The sequence below is a fragment of the Solenopsis invicta genome, chromosome 4 (assembly GCF_016802725.1).
Source record: "Solenopsis invicta isolate M01_SB chromosome 4, UNIL_Sinv_3.0, whole genome shotgun sequence".
NCBI classification, from domain to species: Eukaryota; Metazoa; Arthropoda; class Insecta; order Hymenoptera; family Formicidae; genus Solenopsis; species Solenopsis invicta.
Genome location: NC_052667.1, coordinates 4,205,395 through 4,226,689, shown reverse-complemented (window position 1 = coordinate 4,226,689; position 21,295 = coordinate 4,205,395). Strand labels below are relative to the sequence as shown.

Here is a 21,295-nt window from a genome sequence, read left to right as displayed (position 1 = left end):
GGAAATTATACTATTATGTTTTATGAACCGTACCGTTCTTTCATTAGCCGTACGTAGGACGGTTGTTCCCTATCAAAGAAAAGGTTAATGCACCTTTCCATTTAGCTGAAAGCTCTGCAAATGCCGATATTCTCTCTGCGCGGTCTCGTTAATATTATTTAAAAAAGAGAACGTAGCAATTGTCCCGAATCGTTCCTAAGCCTGCTATATTACATAAAGCAAATTAATATATTTGCTAGACCTGCATAAATATACATTAAATAAAAAGAAACGTATTCTAAGGGTTTTGAAACGTAAAATAATTATTGACTAATAATAAAAGTAATAAATTGAACATTAAACCGATAAGTAAGTAACGCAAGAAATGAGAAGAAGTGCCATTTTTCTGTCGAAACGGACCTTGGTGCTTAATAATATTTCTACACCAATTGAACACATTTCTCATTTCTATAAACTGCGTACCGATACAGACTATCAGACTTGTAACGCAATCATAAACTAATAAAACTAGAACTATCTGAAATTAAATTGATCGTTAATTTAATAATGATAATGTTACAAGCATTTTAAAAAATTGGTGTTAGGCTGGTCATCAAATTTCGCAATAAATTCTTTACAGTTTAAGAAGCTTGTAGCATTATTAGTAAATTGACAATCGATTTAATTTGAGATATTGTATATTATCAGTTTGAGTTTTTTTTTCGATCGCGTTAAAAGTTTGACAATAATTCATATTGGCACGCAGTTTATAAAAAATAATTTTAAAAATGTATTCAATAATTCGCTAAGATCCACTTCGTTCGAAAAAAATGGCACTCCTCGTTTCTTAATTCAATCATCAAGGCAATCCTGTTATGTCGTTAAAAAATTTTGGTGATAAAATACGTCCGTCAATTTTCGCGTGTTAGTTTAGTTAGAGTGTGATTTTGCGTACTTGCCTATACGTGATTTTTTTTTTTGCACCGAGTAAACAAGCACGATGTCGGTGGCGTCGATCACGGGTTAACGGGTGGCATTTTTGACTCGACGTTGAGAAATGTCGTTGGGTTTATATCATTTGGACAAAGTGCAGCCGCCATGGAACGAAACGCACGGCACCAAAGTGAGCGTACGAAAATCCAATAGAGTTAACGTGCACGAGGAGTTTTAACGTAGTTTTCCGGCCGGTCGCGTCAACCCTCGATTAACGTACCGCGCAATTTGGAGCAACGCATTACTCTTAAGTACGCGCGCGTGGAACACTTCCCGGCGACGACGTTTGCGCGATTTTAACGAAATTAACGCATCGAAATTGCCGTCGGGATTGCGCGACGAACGAGCTGCTCTTCATTTAAGCGGCACTTGCCGCTCGCTAGAGGTATCTCGAGGGTCTATAGCTCGCGGTTCACATTATAAAGATAAGTAAATGAAGATGCTGAAATATAGAGTATTTGCTGGAGGACGTATTCTTCGCGCTAACATTATTTACGAACTTTTGATAATATTTAAAATAAATAATACTGCCGCATTTTCTTCGCTAATTTTAATATATTCTCGTACGGTCGCGTGATTCAAGAGGTTTTCTACAATGAGATCGATAAGCGCACTTAATGAACGGGAATGCATATCCTATCGATGTTTGATCGCTCACTATATGTGAGCGTGGGTAACTATGTATCGAAGGAGTTAATGAGGATGCAGAGCCACGGCCTGCACAAAGGAATATTCATAAGCAGGACGTTGTATCACGGTCATGCAATAAATGCTGAATTATCGGGCGACACGGTGCCAGAGCAGGCCGAACGTTCTCGGGCCGTAAACGCTGAGCAGTATGGTGTTTAGAACGTGCCGCAAATGCGGAGGCACCATTTGGCGACGCGATATTCCGCTGGCGCATCTCAGGCCCGATTAATGTAGAGGGTTAACTTCGAGGGATAATTCTCCGTATGCGCTGTCGTTGATTACTCCTACGGCAACGGGGAACAAATGTGCAAACATAACGCGCTCTCTAGATATTGTTTATGTCTAGCCGTTTCGCGATGCGCTGACGCGTTGTCGCTCCCGGAAACGCTGCAACGAATCAGTTAATCGATACATTGTGGATAATTATTCCACGCGAGAAATATGGCCCCCCAGTTCCACGTAATTTTCGACCGTCAAAGCGAATGGCTCATTTTACGATACATCGGCGGAATGATTAAAAATTAAATTAAACGAGATCTAAAAGATTATTAATACCTATAAAGAAAAAAACCCTTATAAATAATTTCGTTAAACGGGGAAAAAGTAACAGAACAGATTGTTTTATTTTCCAAAAGAAAAATTGCAGACTCAATAAATGCCTGTACTTTAGTGTCTTCATTGGTTTTTCTCCCTTCTTTAGTTTTTCTTCTTTCACAAATATATTTCTTCCCCAAGACATCTTCATCGCGGCGAACAACGTTGGGTAAATACTTTTTGCAAACTCTACGTGCTTAGCAATTGCAGCTTCGCGCAACAGTCACTGTAAAACCGGCGCGAATCCAATGGAGCCGTTGCCATGGTCAGACCATCGGTGGCTTAACGATTACGAAGTATCGGTTACGTGCTCTTAAGCCAATGTAATGACGCTGCGACATCGCGGGGCGTCCAGCGCCGTGGTCGCCATATATTATTCAGACGCATGGACCAGTTTGCGCGCCGTGTAGCATGACCGTTACGGTGGCGGTGTCGCGAATGCAATGTCGTAGATGTCGTAATGCCCGCTCCATCTCTCTTGCCACCCTTTTTCATGATTCGACGCATCGAAGCCAGCCAGAAATTTCGCCGTCGAGTTAACTCGGCGACAGCGGCGCGGGCGTAATTTATCTTAAAACGCGAGATGCGGGAGATACGGAGATGTTCTCGTGAAGCTAATTCCCAACTTCTGCGACACGCGCTCTGCGACTGATGCAAACGAGTAGAAATGTCGCAAGTCGCGCGATGCAACCGAAGAAGAAACTGATCGAACGAAGTTACGTCTTCATCGACGACGTCTACCGTTAGTAATTGAATTTTTTTGTACGACTCGTTTCTTTTAACCGCGGAAAAACTGGCGGAATCTAGTTATCAGCAGGAGATGAAAACGTAATTTAGCGGATGAAACTTTTAGCGAGAACGTAATACTTTCTGAAACCCGTTTTCCGCTTTTTTCCCCCAAAAAAAAGAGGCCACGAGCTGACCGAATCATGGCTAACGGGCACAACGTAATTTAAAACATTCACTTTACATGTGTCGCTCACTCACTTTGGCAAGTCGAAACTGTGGACTCCCACGTGCATCATCGCGAAACGATCGTGAAAATGTATGTACCACGTTTCACGTTTGCGTAAAAAAAAAAACATTCGCAATTTCGAATAATATATTTATGGACCCCGCATCTTTTGTAGATGAAAGAAAGGAGTAACTAGAAGACTGCGTTTAAAATTTTCTGAATAAAATAAAATAAGACCGCTTCGTACGAGATTAAACATCGGGAGAAGAGAGATAGTCCGTTTACTCCTCGCGAACAATTTAATCTTTACTCCAATCTCTTTCATACCCTTCACGTCTCTTTCAAGAATCTCTATACTGTGAATAACGGCTTCCAAGGCTCTCGCGCTTTAAATAAAAACTTTATGTTGCAGCTCGGACTTTTACGCGCGCTCTCGAGGGTGATAAACGAGGACGATCTCAATCCTTCGTTCAATACATATTAATTACTCACGGTAGGGTGGACCGACGGCACAATTATTGGGGTTTCGCAACTTCACTCCAGCCCAAAAGGGTTAGATCTATAATACCATTAATTACGCTCTTCGCAGAACGCGCATTCAATAACGGTGTTAATTACACCTTTTCGCGTGTCTATGCAAGATGCTCAGACTAAAATCACGTGATTCATGCTCTTGATAAAAATTCAACGTGTAGCGTCGTACGCTGCCGTTGCTTGTCTTTAGTTTACTGAGCAGAGAGAGAGAGAGAGAGAGAGAAAGAGAGAGAGAGAGAGAGAGAGATTTTCTGCTCAAGAAAATAAAATAATATAATAGCAAAAATAAACAAAATAAGGTAAGAAAGGAAATAGCAAAGTAAAAAAGTATGATAAAACTAATTAATATGAAAGCTACTTCACGCGTTTCATAATATAATGAGTTAATTTGTATTCTTTCGATAATACAATCCTTCATCAAGCGTCAGCTTCCCTTACGTTCTTATCACTTCAGTTATAGATTCATCAATATGCGTATCGCGTCGTAACGTTGCCAGGGAACGCAAATTGTTTGCAGACGACAATACGGAGGTAATTTCGCAAATTGTGGCAGTCGTGTCGTACTTTAAAGCTTTGAAATCAAATTCAGCATATTCGTCGTCGAGCTTTCTTCCGCGGTACGCCCCAAACGTGCAAGCGTTTCCCCGTAACGTTCCAAAGCTTGCAGTTTAAACTAAAGCTGTATCCACGCCGAGGGAGTGCTCTGTGCCAACCTATCGAATAACCGCAACCATAATTGCGCGGATCGCGTCTGGCGTTTGTAATCATCATATTTCCGATTTGCGACACTCGCACGATACATGTAATTCGCATAAATCGATCACATCATGTTTGTTACCGTCGTCGAACGCGATGTAAATATAAGCTGGTAAACGTGAGAAAAGCTCCCTTCCTCTCTCTCTCTCTCTCTCCTTCTCTCAATTCTCTTTCTTACGCTGAAAATACTTTCTCAAATGTTTTGAGTATATATTTTCTTTAAAAACTTTACAAAATCTTCCTCTACAAGGAATGATTTCACGAGTGCTGCAACTTTCTTTTCAACATGGATATTTTGATAAATCTAACAAATGTATTTACAAAATGTATTGTATTATTTAACCAAATATCGTATACAATGCTCGCAGTAGCTTTACAAATAAAAAAATATCTAAAATTATATTCATGGTTAGCTACGGATTATTTTAATAAAGAAGCTCTTTCGCGCAAAAACATTTTTCGTGTTTCAATTAGATTTAAAAAAATTTGTCATTGGAAATACGCGTATGCCAGATATTTATAAAATAATATGATTTTTTTTGTTGTAATGCGTACTTTCATTAAAATAAAAAAAATCGTACTTATATACAGATACAAAAATTATTTTATTCTCTAACATCATTTTTAACTGCACAATAAAAATTTTTCAATTCTTATTTATTAGATAATTTTATTTTGTAGATTTCAAATATCTTGTACTGGTAATTATTCTATGATCATAACATAAAAAATTAATGAATTATTTGAAAACTGATGTAAGACATATAAGTAGCAAAAGTCATTTTTGAGTAAAAGACATATCATCAATCAATCAATCAATCAATCAATCATACATATATATATATATATATATATATATATATATATATATATATATATATATAATAATACATGTAAGGGTGCAAATAGAAAATGTAGAAATACATATTTCATCTACTTTGACGTCAGATCTACTGAAATCGAGAAAACCACAGTTTCAACTTGGATATTCGCAATATCGTTCGAACAGTAAAGCTTTCTTTCGGTCTAGAAGTTTATGCGGACCCTTTCTTCGAAGTGCACGGAATTTAGTTTCAAAGCTTATGTTTCGGTTTAGGGCTGCGCCCCGTCCTTGGGCAATGAAGCTGAGTAACGGCCGCTCCCGAAATTACAACGTCAAAATTACTAGCCTAATATATTAGAACACAACTGACGTAATTAAGGAAATTGATGTTGCTCCGCCCTTGGTTGCTAGCAAAATACACCGGTTAAATTATGACGCCGCAAACTACGCGTGTGCCGGATGAACTTTGAGCTTCACGATGAACAGTCTTGGTAATCTCGAGATACGAGAGATACGTGAAAAGAGAGTTTCTTTTAACGCATCATATGTTACACAGAAAAAGTAAGTGAAACTTTTTTTCTCCAAAGAAAAAGTAGAACTTGAACTTCATAAGGTCTTTAAATTTTGATCGGATCATTGACAGCACTACGTAAATTCAAGCAACGACCGTTACAGTCTGTTTAGCTAGATGTACAAGTAATACGTATTAGAAAACACCATCATATTAAATAACTTGTATATTTTCCTCTCTTCATGTCCCATAAAAAATAGTCATCAAAACTGATGCCACGCTGCAGTGGATAAGGTTTTGACGATCGCATACCAATTAATTAAAGCGCAAGGTACACGTTCGACGGAAATGATGGCTGTTTCTCGGTACATTGATTTACTATCGATATTATACTATCGTATAATAGGATAGGACATAATTAGCAGAATTAATATTGATTCATACCGCTAGCCATACAGCTGGACAACCGTGGGTCAACGTACGATCAAAGTTCGCGTTAGCGGCAGGTTTATTGCTTCTCGATTTACCCTGTGCGCCTAATTTCATAAAATCAACGTCATCCCGCCTCACGTTTCTCGAGTAGAGTTTTGCGCTTTACCTTCCGGCTGCCCCGGTGCTATCCAATTATCTCAACTAATCTCGCGGAGAGACCGGTTTCAACTGCGTAATTTACAGTAATACTTTGTTCTTGTTGCGTGCAATACGCAACAATTTTGCAAGTAAAATATTCTTTCACACAGATAAGAAAATGATCTATAAATGTTTTCTCTTTCTTTCCCTTTCTCTTTCAAAATGCGAGAATTTCAAATATGTTGTAAGATAGTATAAAATAGCAGCCGCGTATTTTAACAGTAAAACTGTGAACAGCTCTTAACTTTAGACATATTTTTGAACATCTATAATAAAGTTTAATCAAAACTTTCGACGATAAAGTTCTGAACTTCGCAATAATATAAAATATTCAATAAAAAATTTTTTTAATATCTTATAAAAGTGAAGTATTCTTTTATCTACGAATACGAGTATATGCAGACGAGATCGCCTACGCGCTAATAAGCGTATGACAAGCGTAGAAGAAGATTCTTTTGGCATTTTATATTTTTTAACTTAATATAAATCTTCATCAATAAACCAAAGCAAGTTTTGATTTTATAAACAATTAAATACATGTATATTTATTCATTTAATAAGATATCTGAACCCAATGAGGCTTAGCTTTAGTTTAAGCTCAACATTGTTATTTTCGAATTTACCATTTAAAAACTCGCTAAGAATATAATGCTTAAAAAATATGTCACCGAAAATAAATAAAAAGGGAAATTAGAACCGGTAACAACGCGTTTAATATAACAAAAATTTTGTGATGTAACGCAATTTTAATAAAAATTTACTACAAAGTAATATGTTAAATATACATTATTTTATGGTTTATTATAACATATTATGATATTATTTAACTTTTTAATTGTAGAAACTAACAAATATATATTATATATACTAAATATTTAATTCCTATTTTTTAAAAAAATATATATTTTTTTAAAACATGCACTCAATAACTACTTATATGATTATTGTTATAATCATTTTCATTTGTTTATTACGTGTGAGAGTAACAATTTTTTTCATTCAAATTAAACTAATAATTTTCATAGATTAAAAAAATAATTAAAGTCTAAATTAAAAATAATTGATATTTAAGAATAAATCCTAAAAATTTTGTTTCTGTGATTAACAATCATTTTAAAATTGATTTGAAAAATGTTTCTTTGTTTTTTTTAATTTGTTTCTGTTTTATTACATAAGCCTATAACAAAGTTTAATGTCAAAGTTAAAATAAAATTGTTTCGTTTACAAAATATTCTTTATCGAAGATATATTTAATTTTTGTGAGTGATTGAAATAAAGATTTTATTCTCACTCAACTTTTTTTGTTTCAATATCCCCACAAATAAAATTCTTTAAAAAATAAAATAATTTAAATGATTCTTATTCGATTTAGGTATCTTATATGCTTTGCAGATAACAGACAGTTGCAAATTTTTAATAGTGTAACAATATGCATAACGTAGAAAAAGGTTTTAGGATGTTCCGTTAAAAAATATGAACAGAGAACGAAAACTTAAATCAAATTTGTACTTTGTTATATATCTTGGCAGTTCCAACAACGTTACTATAGAAGCACGATAAGAATGTACATATATAAAGTTTCACGTATATCTACTTAGAGTTTTGTTTACATCTTGTTAGCGAGAACTTTATTTAGACAGTCGCACTGGAAAACTTGTAATACCTTGTACTGCCTTTTTCTGACAGCAATGCAAGTTTTATCCTTTCAGTGTGCCTTTCTCTCTATGTTCTTCTATATATATATTTCGTTTAGGGGAAAGTTGCAAGGAATTGATAGACGCGTATCCTCGACAAGTTTTAAACGCGTCCCATTCGGGTGACCAACCGTGCACGCTCTAACGAAGGTCGGCTATGCATCGTTATTTCCAATTAACCCTCGCCACCGGCGTAATACTCTAATGAACTATTTAATGACAGGCAATTAAAAGTGAACTTCGTGAACACGGCAACGTGGTCAGTAGAATCACGGGAGTTTTGTACCAATCGTGTACAGAGGTGGACAATATTCGTGCGGGCAGTATCTAAATCGTCACGAGTATCCGGCCTGTAAACTTCTGCGAGCTCGTCGACGGCCATGACCGTTTAATGATAGCCAATTGTAAGGAGAGCCGGGCGAACATTCTGTCGTAGTTCTGACAAATTGGAAAACTTCTCGAGTAACCGTACGGATAAATTGTTGACAGCGCGCAACGAGTGAAAATGGAGTTTGATGAATTATTTTAGCTGACACCTCGCTCTTGAAATATCTACATGTCTATTTATTAGCGGGGCTTTAACGAGAGATTCAACTACGTGAACGTATTAAAATTTTATCGCGTCATTCGCGTGTTTTTTTCCCCCCATTTTCCAATGAAAGTTATTTCTGTTTGTTTGTCGTACGCGATATAATCCGAAGCAATTCGATATGCAACCACGATTGTTATGTGCCAGGGCAATAACGATAGCTGTGCTCGTAACGAGATTTCGCGCAGCTAAAAGTGAACGAGTATGGAATTAGAAGAAATTCTATTGCATTTCATATTTAATCGCTTGTGCTCCCGTTTAATTCCGCGGGAAAAATTGCAAAAGTAAAAAGCCGTGAGGATCATTACCGCGCCGTCGTCCTTCATTTTATACCCTCGAAATCTTATGGAATTACATTTATAGTCTTAATTCCTATTTCGCAATTTCGCTCTACGCTGTATTTAAGATTCTCTCCTGGGGCGCATCGAATCTAAATTGGTTTACGAGAGATAAAAAATATACGTAAAAAAATTTGATAATGGTATTATTTGCAATTTCTCGGTAAATCTTACGCCAGTACGTATCCTTTTTTTTTAATTACAGTTAAAAATTTTTTTTTTATTTCCATTAGGTCGATCAATTTCGTCAAAGTATAACTCTTTGAATCTTTATCGTAAATTTCCATTATTTCGACATTTCTATGTAATGTTTCCTCTATGGGAAAACTACTTTTACAATTTCTTATTCGAGTAACGTATTCGAGTAACTTTCTTGGCGATTTGTATTACGAGACTTGGGCTTTGTATTACGAGAAAAGTTGTCAGATTATCTAGACTATAAATTTTCGATAGTGTTGTCAGTTACGCGGAATTAAACCGCAACATTCGGTCTATTTTTAACACGAAGTAAATTTAAAGCTTTAAAATTGCATTTACTTGTACTTAGTCTTTCTCCTGTTTTGCATTACTGCATTTATGTTTAAAGTAATGCGGTTTGTTTCGAAATAGAAGAAGTTTATTACGAAATTGTTAAGAAGCTCATTACGTAAATATAATTAAAAAATTATCTGTCGGGCAAAGACATTAAAAACATAACGTTAAATTTCGAATTGAAGTGTACTAGACAGAAACAAAATAATTGTCAATAGAATAAAAATGTAGTAGAACAGATTTTGCAAAGTCATTAATTATTTTGCGATTAAATTAATTTATTTTGCGATTGTACCATAACGTAATTACAATTGATATTTCAATTTTTAATATGTAAATAAATCAAAATCTATATATAAAATTTTGTTACAATAACAAATCCAATCAATTTTTCTTCAATTCTTATAGTACACTTCTGTAAGCTTTTATTTAATAAAAAGCAGAATATAGAAAAACAAAGAAAAACTATTATGAAAAATAAAATTAGTTAGATTGGAACAAAAATTTGTAGAATTAAAATTCAAAGACAATGTTTAAATATTTGTACATAAATTTATTTAATCACATATATATCGCTACAAATTTTTATTCCAACTCAATACGTTGTTGTGACCAAAAAGAAAATAATATTTAAAAAAAATAGTAGAGAGAGAAACGTGTGTGCGCGCGTGAGTGCGTGTGCGTATGTGCGTGTGTGTGTGCGCGCGCGCGCGTCTGTGTGTGTGTGTGTGTGTGTGTGTGTGTGTGTGTATTTATACAGTTTATTGGAATAGCCAAGACAATTTTTGCGTTTCTAAAAAGTGATCTTTCAAAACTACATCCAAAATATTATTATTATTTATACATATTAAAATGTTGATGGAAAAAAATAATTATTTTTTCTTTCTGCTTGTTTTTATTTATTCATCACGCTGATGCTGCAAAAAGCAATAATATACAGTGTACTGACATAGCAATAAGTAATAATATTTACCAATAGACAGGTAATTATCGAATGGTATAACTTCTGTGCAGGGCTTGTCAAATATATCATTGTCTCGCAACATTTTATCCACTTTGTCGCTTTCAGGATTCAAAGTGTAATGAAATTACAATTTAGTTTCTTTCTCTGTTATGGAGAAAAATTTAATTTCCTTCTACGTAGAACAAATGACATTTCGATTAAACTACAATGATATTAAGAAGTGAAAATTCGCGATGTACACAATGAGATATTCCATATGCACTCACTCTACGATTCGCATAGTTTTTAGTTTTAAGATATTATCGTTTAGCATAGATGTAAATGCAAGATGAGAAAAGAGTATTAAAAGTAAAATTAAACGTGTCCAAGCAATTTTCCCAGATATTAATTTTTGTCAAATTCTTATGTCATTACATCGAGGAAATTTTTCACAAATATAATAGAGAAGTAACGAGAACGCGCTTCGGGTCCTCGCGCAACGATCCCCGTAGACTGTCATTAAACATCGATCCTGCCGACTTCTCTTGCTCTACGAGAGTCAAGGGATTTACAGACCTTTCTAAAGAGGATCTAATTGGTGAAGTAGAAGCCCTAATTGCAACAAATGGTATTTTCATGTTTTCCATCTTCCGTTCAATTTTCCGGAATAAGTAATTCGTTCCTTTCACATAAATTTAAGATGGAGATATATACGTTCGACGTATATGTAAAAACGTAAATATATTAAAAATGTTTACATATAAAAAAGAATGAAGAGAAAGAATTCTGACCCTCATATCCTGAAGAAGACGCAATACGAGTACTAGAGCAAATCAGACATATAGAACAGACTCTTAGCATTAACTAAATATATCTGTCCTTGGCCAAAATGTGGAGAGAGGTCTGTCTTATATCGTCTTTTACTACTACCACTGTCAATAAACGTTACGCAACTGCCTACATGAGAAAAGAATTCCCCCAATGTTTTGATTCTGACAGACCCACTTAAAGAAAATATAGCATGCGGGATCTATCTTATATATCTATGGAATAAATAGCTGCGTTTCTCGTTTCAATGTTCTCATTATCCTTTAACGAGGCGCGTTATGTATGATAAAAGTATAAAAAGTGGAGTAATATGCGGCATTCCAAATAAGAAAGACGAAGATATTGTTTCATGATTTACGAGAAAACTGCGAAGAATTATTATTTGGGGGAAAAATAGATAGAAGACACACGTGTGTTAATAGAGCGTACGGAAAATGAAATAGATATACTCTCATCTTCAGAAGATGAGATAAAGCTATAAAATAACGCCGCGAAATATCTTAGTAAATATCCTATATTTTACGGTAATCGAACAACGCCGCAAGGAGCTTATCTGTACAATAGAAAGGTCTCTCGGCTTATATCTTTCACGGTTCTGGCGTATCTCGTGCGGCACAATGCCAAGGAAAACTACGATCGTCGATGGTTATTGTCGTAATAGTGCCCGACGTGCTACCGTTTAGCGGAAGGAAAATGTTAACTCGGGAGTACTCGCGCGAATTCGATTAACATTAGGTCTTTAGGAACGTTGTCTACACATCGTATGTATATTCAACTGGGATTGCGAATTTTGGACTAAACAATCACTAAATACCTCTCAATGTTATTTGGCCGTTGTATATTACACTGATTTATATATGCATAATTAATGTGGATGACGTATCATAATTATGCATTTCGATTTACTTGCTAATGATTTCAAAGGAGCAATTCAATGCGTGCTGTTAAATTAAAGGATCGATATGTGCGTCCCAGTCATTTTGATCTCAACACATTCGTTTTCTATGCGTACGCAAAGTATTCCACAATCACTATATGATAGTTTAATATTGTAATTTTAGAGATTAATTAAACAGAAAGAGAATTTCAAATTATAGAAATTCTAAAATCCCAGTATAAAAATATCAAAATTTTCAAACTATAAATTGGAAGAATTAGTCCATTTATTAAATTATTATTTATAATTTAATTTGTTATTAAATTATTTTATTAAATATTAATTATGTTGGATTTGTTCATAAAAGATGAACATGGTTTACAAAGAAAATTTCAATAAAATTAAAGTAGGAAAAAATGTAACTAATATTTATTAATGTGATTCTGTTTCTTCGTTAAATAAATCAATTGAAATAAACAGTAACTGTAAAATATTTCTCGTCGTTTTGTCATTTATGCTTATGCTTACGTATGACGCATGTATATTAAAGCTTGAAGTATATTACTTTCTTGCAATTGTCTATATCTTAAAAACAATATAACGAGACAAAATACCTCAAATATTATTAAAAACTATTCAAAAAAGAGGAAAACAAAGTAAAAGCATTTTAATAATAACAACTTTTGTCTGCTATATTTTTGTCTCTGCTACACCAATTTATTTTTATTTATAAATAAATATATGTAATAAATATCTTCTTCCGATCTGTATCGTCGTGAACACTCTGAGAGATACGGCAAAAAATAAAAGCTTTATACTTCAAAAATAACTGCATTTACTTTAGCTTGTAATTTTATTTTGCTTCTTTCACTTCTTTTATATATTTCATTATTTATATAAACAACTAACTTTAAAAATTTAATCGATTGTATTGTATATACTATTAAAATAAACAAAATCTAATAATATTCTCTCTCTAATGTCGCCTGAAAATATTATTTATAGCTTTACGTGCTTACATTATATGTGTATGCATAATGACTCATCAAACGCTTATTACATAATCCAGGGTTAAATATCGTTCTAATCTGCTTTAATCCAATGTACCAGGCAATGTGATTGTGAAATGTTACATTTATTCCCGGTTCTATTCCATTCTGTTATAGTATTCATAAATCTACATTGCTTTTAAAAAAATAAATACTTCGTCACTCACCAATATGATGTGCAACGCAGCGGAATATTGTAGCATCACAATCTATTATATAAAATACAAATATAAAACCTGTATTATAACAACGTCCAAATATACTAATATTAAAAAAAAATAATTATCGCGTTTATTAAATATTTGTTCCTCTTTTTTAAATAGATTTAATAAAGTAACAATATAAATATAAATTTATCTCGATAAAGATTTTTTCTTCCCGTTAACTGTAAACTTTTATAAAATTTTATAATTAAAAGCTTTTTGTCTAATTCATAATTTTAAATCACAGAATAATAGAACTGAAAAGATTCGTCAGTAACAAAAGAATAAATTACTTATTCCTATCATATTATTCGTTTTCTGTCGTTTTATAATGCTTCTCTTAGGCCTTTCTTCCTCTCAGGTTACCAGGGTTCGTTGAACTCACACACTGGCGAAAACACGTTTAATTAAGATCGCGCGACACTTTGCACGACACTCCCGAGGGTAAATTAGCACTAGAGACGAATTTCAAATGACAGAGGAGAATCTCGAACAAACCATCGTAAATAGACGCTGAAATTACGCTACATGATTGACAGGTTTCAAAGCAGAAATAAATTACGATTGTTTTCAATGGTACGTTACACGAGTTGTGACACCGCCGCGCCGATTCGAAATCTATCTGTTTCACGTTCGTTAATTCATTAATGGCAAAAATTAAAAATGGCCGACGGCGACTTTACTTGTATAGCGAGTTAATTAAAAATAATTAAATGACACAAATTGAAAATAATAAAATAATGTACGAAACGACTTGTGCACAGGGCAACATACTTTATGCCGTTCAACAAGTGTTGAGGTCAAGATTGCTCGAAGGGCGCGCGCGTGCAAAAGCCGTAAAAAAAAAAAATAAAGCCACGGCAACGCGTCGAACACAAAGAACCAAGACCGCACTGTAACCAGTTTGTTAAGAAATATTTAATCCTTTCAAAAATTTACGGCTTTGTTTGTTTTCCACGCTTTAAATTAATTTCGACATACGGTCTGCTGTTGTATTCATGTTCCAAGAATAAAGTTGCCTTATTTTATCATAAAGTATGTACGCTTACATCAATTTACTGTTAATATTTGTCTATTTTATATCTTTGTTTCCCGACAGAAATAAAACTTCATCAGAAACTTTTCAAATTTTTGATAAAATCCTATACGTATTTTAAACTGATCGACACGTCACACGGGTTTATGTCACGGATATTATGTAATTAAGGTTTTTTTGTATATTTGTGATCACTTTTTAAAAAATAAAATGACATAAACTAGCTTTATACCTTCTCGTTCGGGAGTTGGTGTACGAATGATAGAGAGGGTGTCCTTCTATGGTTTCTATACATATACAGCGCATAGACGCGTGTTACACTTTGAAAACAAAGGCCAAGGCCGCGTGCCGACTAAGTTGTTACAAAATAACTTAGCGCTTTTATAACAGGATTTTCCAAACTTTTGTGGATTGCGACTCACCTAGCTTTAGAGATTATAAAAACAGTAAAGGGGAAGGGGAAATGGGGGAAAAGAGAAATTTATTATTTATTTGTATCATTTTACTTATTCTACTTTCAAATTTTTTTATTAAATATAATTTTATGAATTCATTTCCTAAAATTTGAATTAATGGGTTTCCATCATCTCCTATTACGCAAAGTTAAATTCTATTTTAAGATGTAAAATTAATCTCGATTGTTTACAAATTACTACTATTTTTATATTCGGATTTTCTAGTTTAATTGATCTCCGAAGTAAACAATTAAGTTATGATACAATAGATGCGGAATTCTTTGCATGTGTCAAAAGTTATTAACAAAAAGCAAATATATATTATAAATTAAGAAAATATAATAATTAGAGGTATGATTATTATATTGCCCTCAAAATAATCTCATCTCAATATAATTCTCTTGCCCTTGCTAATATATTTGTACGAAGAACATTAATATTCCAGAAATAATTATAAGTGCAGTAAAAGAATTTACTAAATGTAAAACGTGTAGTAAAATTAAAAAAATAGTTTTGCAGTAATTAAGCGCTGCAATGTAATTATTTTTTTTATGGTTACTCGAGCAAATTGTTGCGTTCTTTAGAACAAACTTGAATTGAGATAAGCGCGTTTGCGTAATCTTTTGTAGTATTTGATGAAGAAATGAGGAAACGTACATTTACAGAACTATTGACAACAGATTGAAAGATATAAATGGGAAACGAAAATGCGCGACCGAGCGATTATTCGGTTTGCGAGTACTCTCGGATTGAAATGACCGCCTCTGTGTCGAGCGTACGCTCGCTTTTATGCCAGAACGCGCCATTCGAATCGTGCATTTTGCGGAAAGCAGCGGGCAGAAAGCGACCCGTTGAGTCGTGAAATAACGAAGGTGTAAGGGCGGAAATGCGGACGCGGCGAAACTGCGATGCGGCGCAATTAAAACGGAGCTTGGATGCGGAACGAAGTGTCCATTTCCTGCTCGGCGTTAATTGAAAATGCAGTTATTTATCATGCGCGATGGAACGCATGCTCGGAAGATCCGAAAGGGCGAGGGAAACGATCTCTCGTGGCAGTTCGCCAAGCCGTAATTCGAACGACCTGGCAAAAAGAGATAAGGCCATATATTTTACTACTGTATGCTTCGGAGGATACAACAAATCTATTGTAAAAACTTATTTAGCTGCATTAAAAGTTCCGATTTACAGTTCATATCAGTTTCATATCGAAACTTTCATTTCTTATAAATGCATTAAACAAATTGTTTCCACGGATTTAAAATGATTTCATGATTTTGTATCGAGCTTTCACTTAACGGCGATTATTGTTTTTCTTTTGCATCGAGTTAATTCGTAAATAAAGTTTGGATAAAAATTTGTTAGATAAGGATAGGTTCGCTTTACGCTCTGATCTACCTTATTCGTGCACTCCGGGTAAAGATTTAATTGCCATCGTCGCGTAAAACGTAGTATATGAACTTTTACGAATTTTCGTGCAATTCGTTTCGTGTACGTCAAGTGGAAATCGTAAATCGCATTTCGTGCTATAAAACGTATCACATGTGCCGAATTATTTACAGTCACGAGCCAAGAGATGAATATTTTCGTGAGTTTCTTTTTCGGTTCTTACGATACTGACGGGGGAATCGAAATAAAGTTTCATAAAATACGATGGGGATTCGGTACGCGTCGCAATAAAAATCGACGCTCGTCGCGCGTAAAAAACGACGGCAGGTCTTACTTTGCTTTCGCCGAACGAATTCCGTTTGCCGTATAAAAAAGTCGAAGTACGATCGGCAAGCTAATGCGGAGAGAGATACACATGCAAGAGGAACTTGAACTAGACTCACCCTGAAACTCCTTCCGCGCCGCGCTGACGGAAGTGACGATGTTTGCGACGTGACCCAGCACCGTTGCGAATAGCAGCAGACCAAAGAACAGCTGACCAATCACAAAGAGATATTCGCCTTTACTTCTCGGTCTGAAAAGGATGAAAAGGGGGAAAGGGTATTAAAAATGTGCTCGGCTAACGTTTCCCGACTTGCGTTTTTCATTCGACGATTTTTCAATCTGACAATTGAATAAATTTTATGCAAAAAAGGCAACCTCGCGAATGCTCTCAAATACACACAAAACGGCTGTGCCGTAAAATAAATCTTTTCTAAAATCTTCTCTATTAATCAATTGCCGGCCTTGCTGTTTCAAACGCGAAATAAAAACTGACCTCGAATAGAAATTCTTCGTCCAACAAGTACATTGTCCGAATGCGGAAATGTCTCCGGTATTTTCTCGCTCTTTCGCGTGACTTCCTCTATTTTAAGTGCGCTAACAAAAATACTCGACTCATTTATTCGCATTGTGCACGCTGACTCTTTTTCGTTTCCTGATTATACGGTTCTTGGTCGAGTCCCGACCACGAAAGAGTGACTTCGAGCTTTTATTCCGCATTGACACAATATTTTCATAATTGAAATATTCCGCGGGGATTTGAAATCGGGGAAAAAAATACAACAAACTAGAATTGCGGAATATGCATATAAATAAAAATTAGAACAAACGTGGTTGCAAAGGATCGCGGTATAATCGGTACGAATGCATTTTCAATGCATTTTAGAGTTGCAGAGATAATCTAAATAGCGCGAAAATTTTATCAATTTGGTTATCGGTTATTTGGTTGTTTTCTGGTAGTTTTCTTTTATTTGGGTGGTTTGAATATTTCACACATACACACACACACACACACGCACACACATTGTCATCGATTTTTATCAGAACTACATTTTCAGAGGGTTTCTAGCGCCACGGTACAACGTTATAACAGAGTAGCCGGTCACGGCCCGTCGCTTTTTATTCAAAACTGCATGCGGGGCATCAACGCGTGAATACGTGAAATTACTCGCGGAATGTTATATGTAGTTAATGACAACTGACTCGTGGGAATACTGGAAATATATATGGATATTAGAATATATATAGAATTGAAGAAATAATAATCGTATTATTTACAGTCTCGTAGGGGATTGTTCATGAGTTTAATACACTTTTATTGCATGTTGGTTTGAAAACAAATATAGTAAATAAATTACAGTAATGCGTTAGTGTTACTGGCGCGGGTTCATGTAAAGTTTTTGAAAGAAATTCTCGGATTCACGAATAACCCGGTGAGTCGTGACGGGACTATCGCTCAAATTGTCGCACAATACGCGTTTTGCGGTGATTAAAGCGGCTAAATTTCCTCTATACACGTCCACCAGAACAAACTTATATATCGCATTCCATATCTTGCTGTATAAAAGCAGATCAGCATGAATAAAATTTGCTTAAACGAATAAAAGTTTGCATATGTGAATAAGAGAATTTCATGAGGATTTTCGGGCGTTGAGCAACGGTCTGGTCAATATATCAGCGGTACATTCGCCCTAAATTTTCTTGCGGAACCCATATAACACGCACACACACACACACACACATGTAACGTCTCGGCGCATAAATAAATGAGTAAATACCTGGGCAGATCGCCGATGGTCGTTAGGGCAAGAGTGCACCAGTAGTAGCTCTGCAGATATTGTTTGACAACGTCCGCCGTCTCGGAGTCGCTGAACACCCAGTTCTTACTGCCGAAGCCGTTGTTCTTATAAATAATGTGATAGAGGCACCCGTTCCAGTGAAAGATCACTAGTAAATAATGTATCAAGGAGGTCGAGCGAAACAGATTCGGGTAATTCGTGTGTCGCTCGGTCCTGTCCATGAACGCCCAGAACCTACGTCAGAGACGGAGAAAGCGGGTCGAGAAAATTGGCGGAAATTCCGGCGGTCACGGAGCGATAAATTTAGGAATTCCTCTTAGGATATTCGGCGGCGGGAATCATGTGGAGCGTGTTCAACAAACGTGGGACGAACGATGTTTTTAATCATCGCACATGCGACAGGAAGGTTCGAGAGCCTCTGCCTTCAACAGGTTAAAATATGTGCTCCTGTCATTTTTTTTTTTTACCGTTATTATTTACGAGTGCGGCGAGATTCCGCCGTCCGCGATTTACGGCTCGGTGTGGTGCCGCGATTGAAACGATTGCGATCAATAATTTACGGTATGAAGTGTGGAAAACTCCGAAAAAGGAAAACATCGGAAGGAGTCTATACCAGTGGTATACCTTGTAATTTCACCCAAACGTAAATAACCCCATTATACTGATTATTATCTCAATATGAAATAACGATTGATGGTTTTGCGAAATTGCTGAAAGCCTTAACTAGAATGTGTTATTACATTTGGCATATTACGTTTGTCTTCCCTCTAATTCCGACCCCTTTTACCGTCAGTCTTCGTAAACATGTCCAAGTTACGGCTCGTGTTCTCAATGCTGCCATTTGTCACTAAATGTGACCACCGACTCCGAGTTCCGTTTGCTTAATACACATGTCGCGTCCATAATGTCGTTAGTCGGGAATAAGGTAATATATAGTAAAGTAAAACGCACGTTTAGAAACGAGCCGACGCCATTTTATGGTGTATAGAAATAAATAAGCCGGTGAATTATCCCGACAAAATTAAATTTTTACCAAGTGTTGTTTGCCAATTTGTCGATGCAGAAATCTCGCGACGACAAGCGCGGGAAAAGCCGCGTTTCTCTTTTGCGCATTTTGCTTCTAATAAAGGATAATATTGAGATACAACACGAGCTACCCGTTTGTTCGACGTAGTTTTTTGCGATACATCCGGAACGCTGATGTTTGCACCGAAATGTGTAAACGTTCACGTGCGAAAGATCAGCATTGCGTTGCTGTGACATTATATGCAAATTTTCGCAATCCTTTTCAATCTCGGCTTACTCCAAGCAAGTCGTACTCCACGAGGAAAGATCCGAACTTGTACATTTACACATATTCAAAGTCAATTACGGTAGTTGAAAAGAAATTCACAAACATGACACTAGTGTTCGGAACAGATCGATATATGTGTCGATGTAAATCGTTGAAACGGAAATGAAATTTTCAGGTGTTAAGTCATCATTCCGCGATGTGTGTAAGAGAAATTTGCAAAAAGATCCCAGTTTGGTGCGCTCCATTTAATTCCGTACCAAAGATTGTTTTCAAGTATCATGCACCATGCATTAAATTTATGACTTTTGTAGTATATGCAAGAATAAATGACACGTCACATTAATAAGTGCAATAAATGAAACATTGCAAGATAATGTCTCATAAATTTGGCATTTAAATTAAATTAAATTAATCTTTTAATTTAATTAATATTATAGAGTAAATATAATCGTGAAAAGGACAAAGAAAAAGTGATAATTACCGGTAAATTTTTACGAGTCTAAAACTTCGCAGCATACTGTTAAATCCTATAGATAAGTATAAAAAGTCGAGGGGCAGCAGGCACAGGATGTCAATGTAAAACGTGGTGCTGTTCGTATAATGATTTCTCAATTTCGTGGCGTCGGTTTGCAGGACGCCGTCTTCCAGGTATCCCGTTCGAATGTGAAATATTATGTCGAGTACGTATAAAAAATCCGAGAAGTAGTCCAGGCAGAACCACACCCAACGAGTTTCTCCTGCGTTCGCAAGCAAAAACAATGCCCATTTCAATATGTACTATTATATGTGCGTAATTCTTGCAGATTAGTATTGATTAATCTTTAACGCTTGATAATTTCTATGTAAAAGTTAAATCTGTGCTTTTTGAAATATTTCCTTTTCTATACAACATGTCTTTTCTGCGAATTTTTGTACATTCTAAAATTAATAAAATCTTTTTATTTTCAAATTTCAATCAGTTATAATAGGTTATCGGTCGAAAGCTATTGATGCCTCCGTATCGATCGCCGTTATATTTAACCTGGCTTTTTATATTCGTGATTGGGAAAAAGCAGCTTCTACAATGGTCTACATATGCAAAATATTTTAGCGATGCCTTTATTTTCTATTTAACTCATATGCGTGGTTTAATTCACGTATCGTTTTATAAATTGCAAAGCTACTGCCCGCTTTGATATTTAACTAAAGTAAACATTACAGCGGCGATCGTTTTAACAAAAATTCTAATTTATTTAATAAAATTCCTCAAAACTCTTGAATATAAATTGTCATTGAAAATAATTCACTTTGGAAACGTTTTCATATAGATAAATCAAAGAATATATATCATGGCGTATAACGGCATATAATTTAATCATTTCTCGTGCTCATGGAAGCGTTTTAATTTATATACGAGTTCTTGATCATTAAAAGTTCCGTATGTAATAAGATTTGAATACGAATCTCTATGTAATCGACATGAAAGCTAGATTCTCTTACAAATGATC

At 35.2% G+C, this 21,295-nt stretch overlaps 1 protein-coding gene across 3 annotated transcripts in view; it reads right to left on the bottom strand.

Annotated features, from left to right (window-relative positions):
- Window positions 1-21,295, bottom strand: part of LOC105195636 (cyclic nucleotide-gated cation channel alpha-3) — a 180,021-nt gene that overhangs the window by 63,524 nt on the left and 95,202 nt on the right. For all 3 annotated transcript variants that reach the window (XM_026136417.2, XM_026136416.2, XM_039448141.1), the window contains 3 exons: window positions 20,290-20,545; window positions 18,494-18,748; window positions 16,838-16,968 (listed from right to left, as the gene is read on the bottom strand). In XM_026136417.2, coding sequence (XP_025992202.1) covers window positions 16,838-16,968; window positions 18,494-18,748; window positions 20,290-20,545 — 642 coding nt within the window. The remainder of the gene's footprint in view (window positions 1-16,837; window positions 16,969-18,493; window positions 18,749-20,289; window positions 20,546-21,295) is intronic.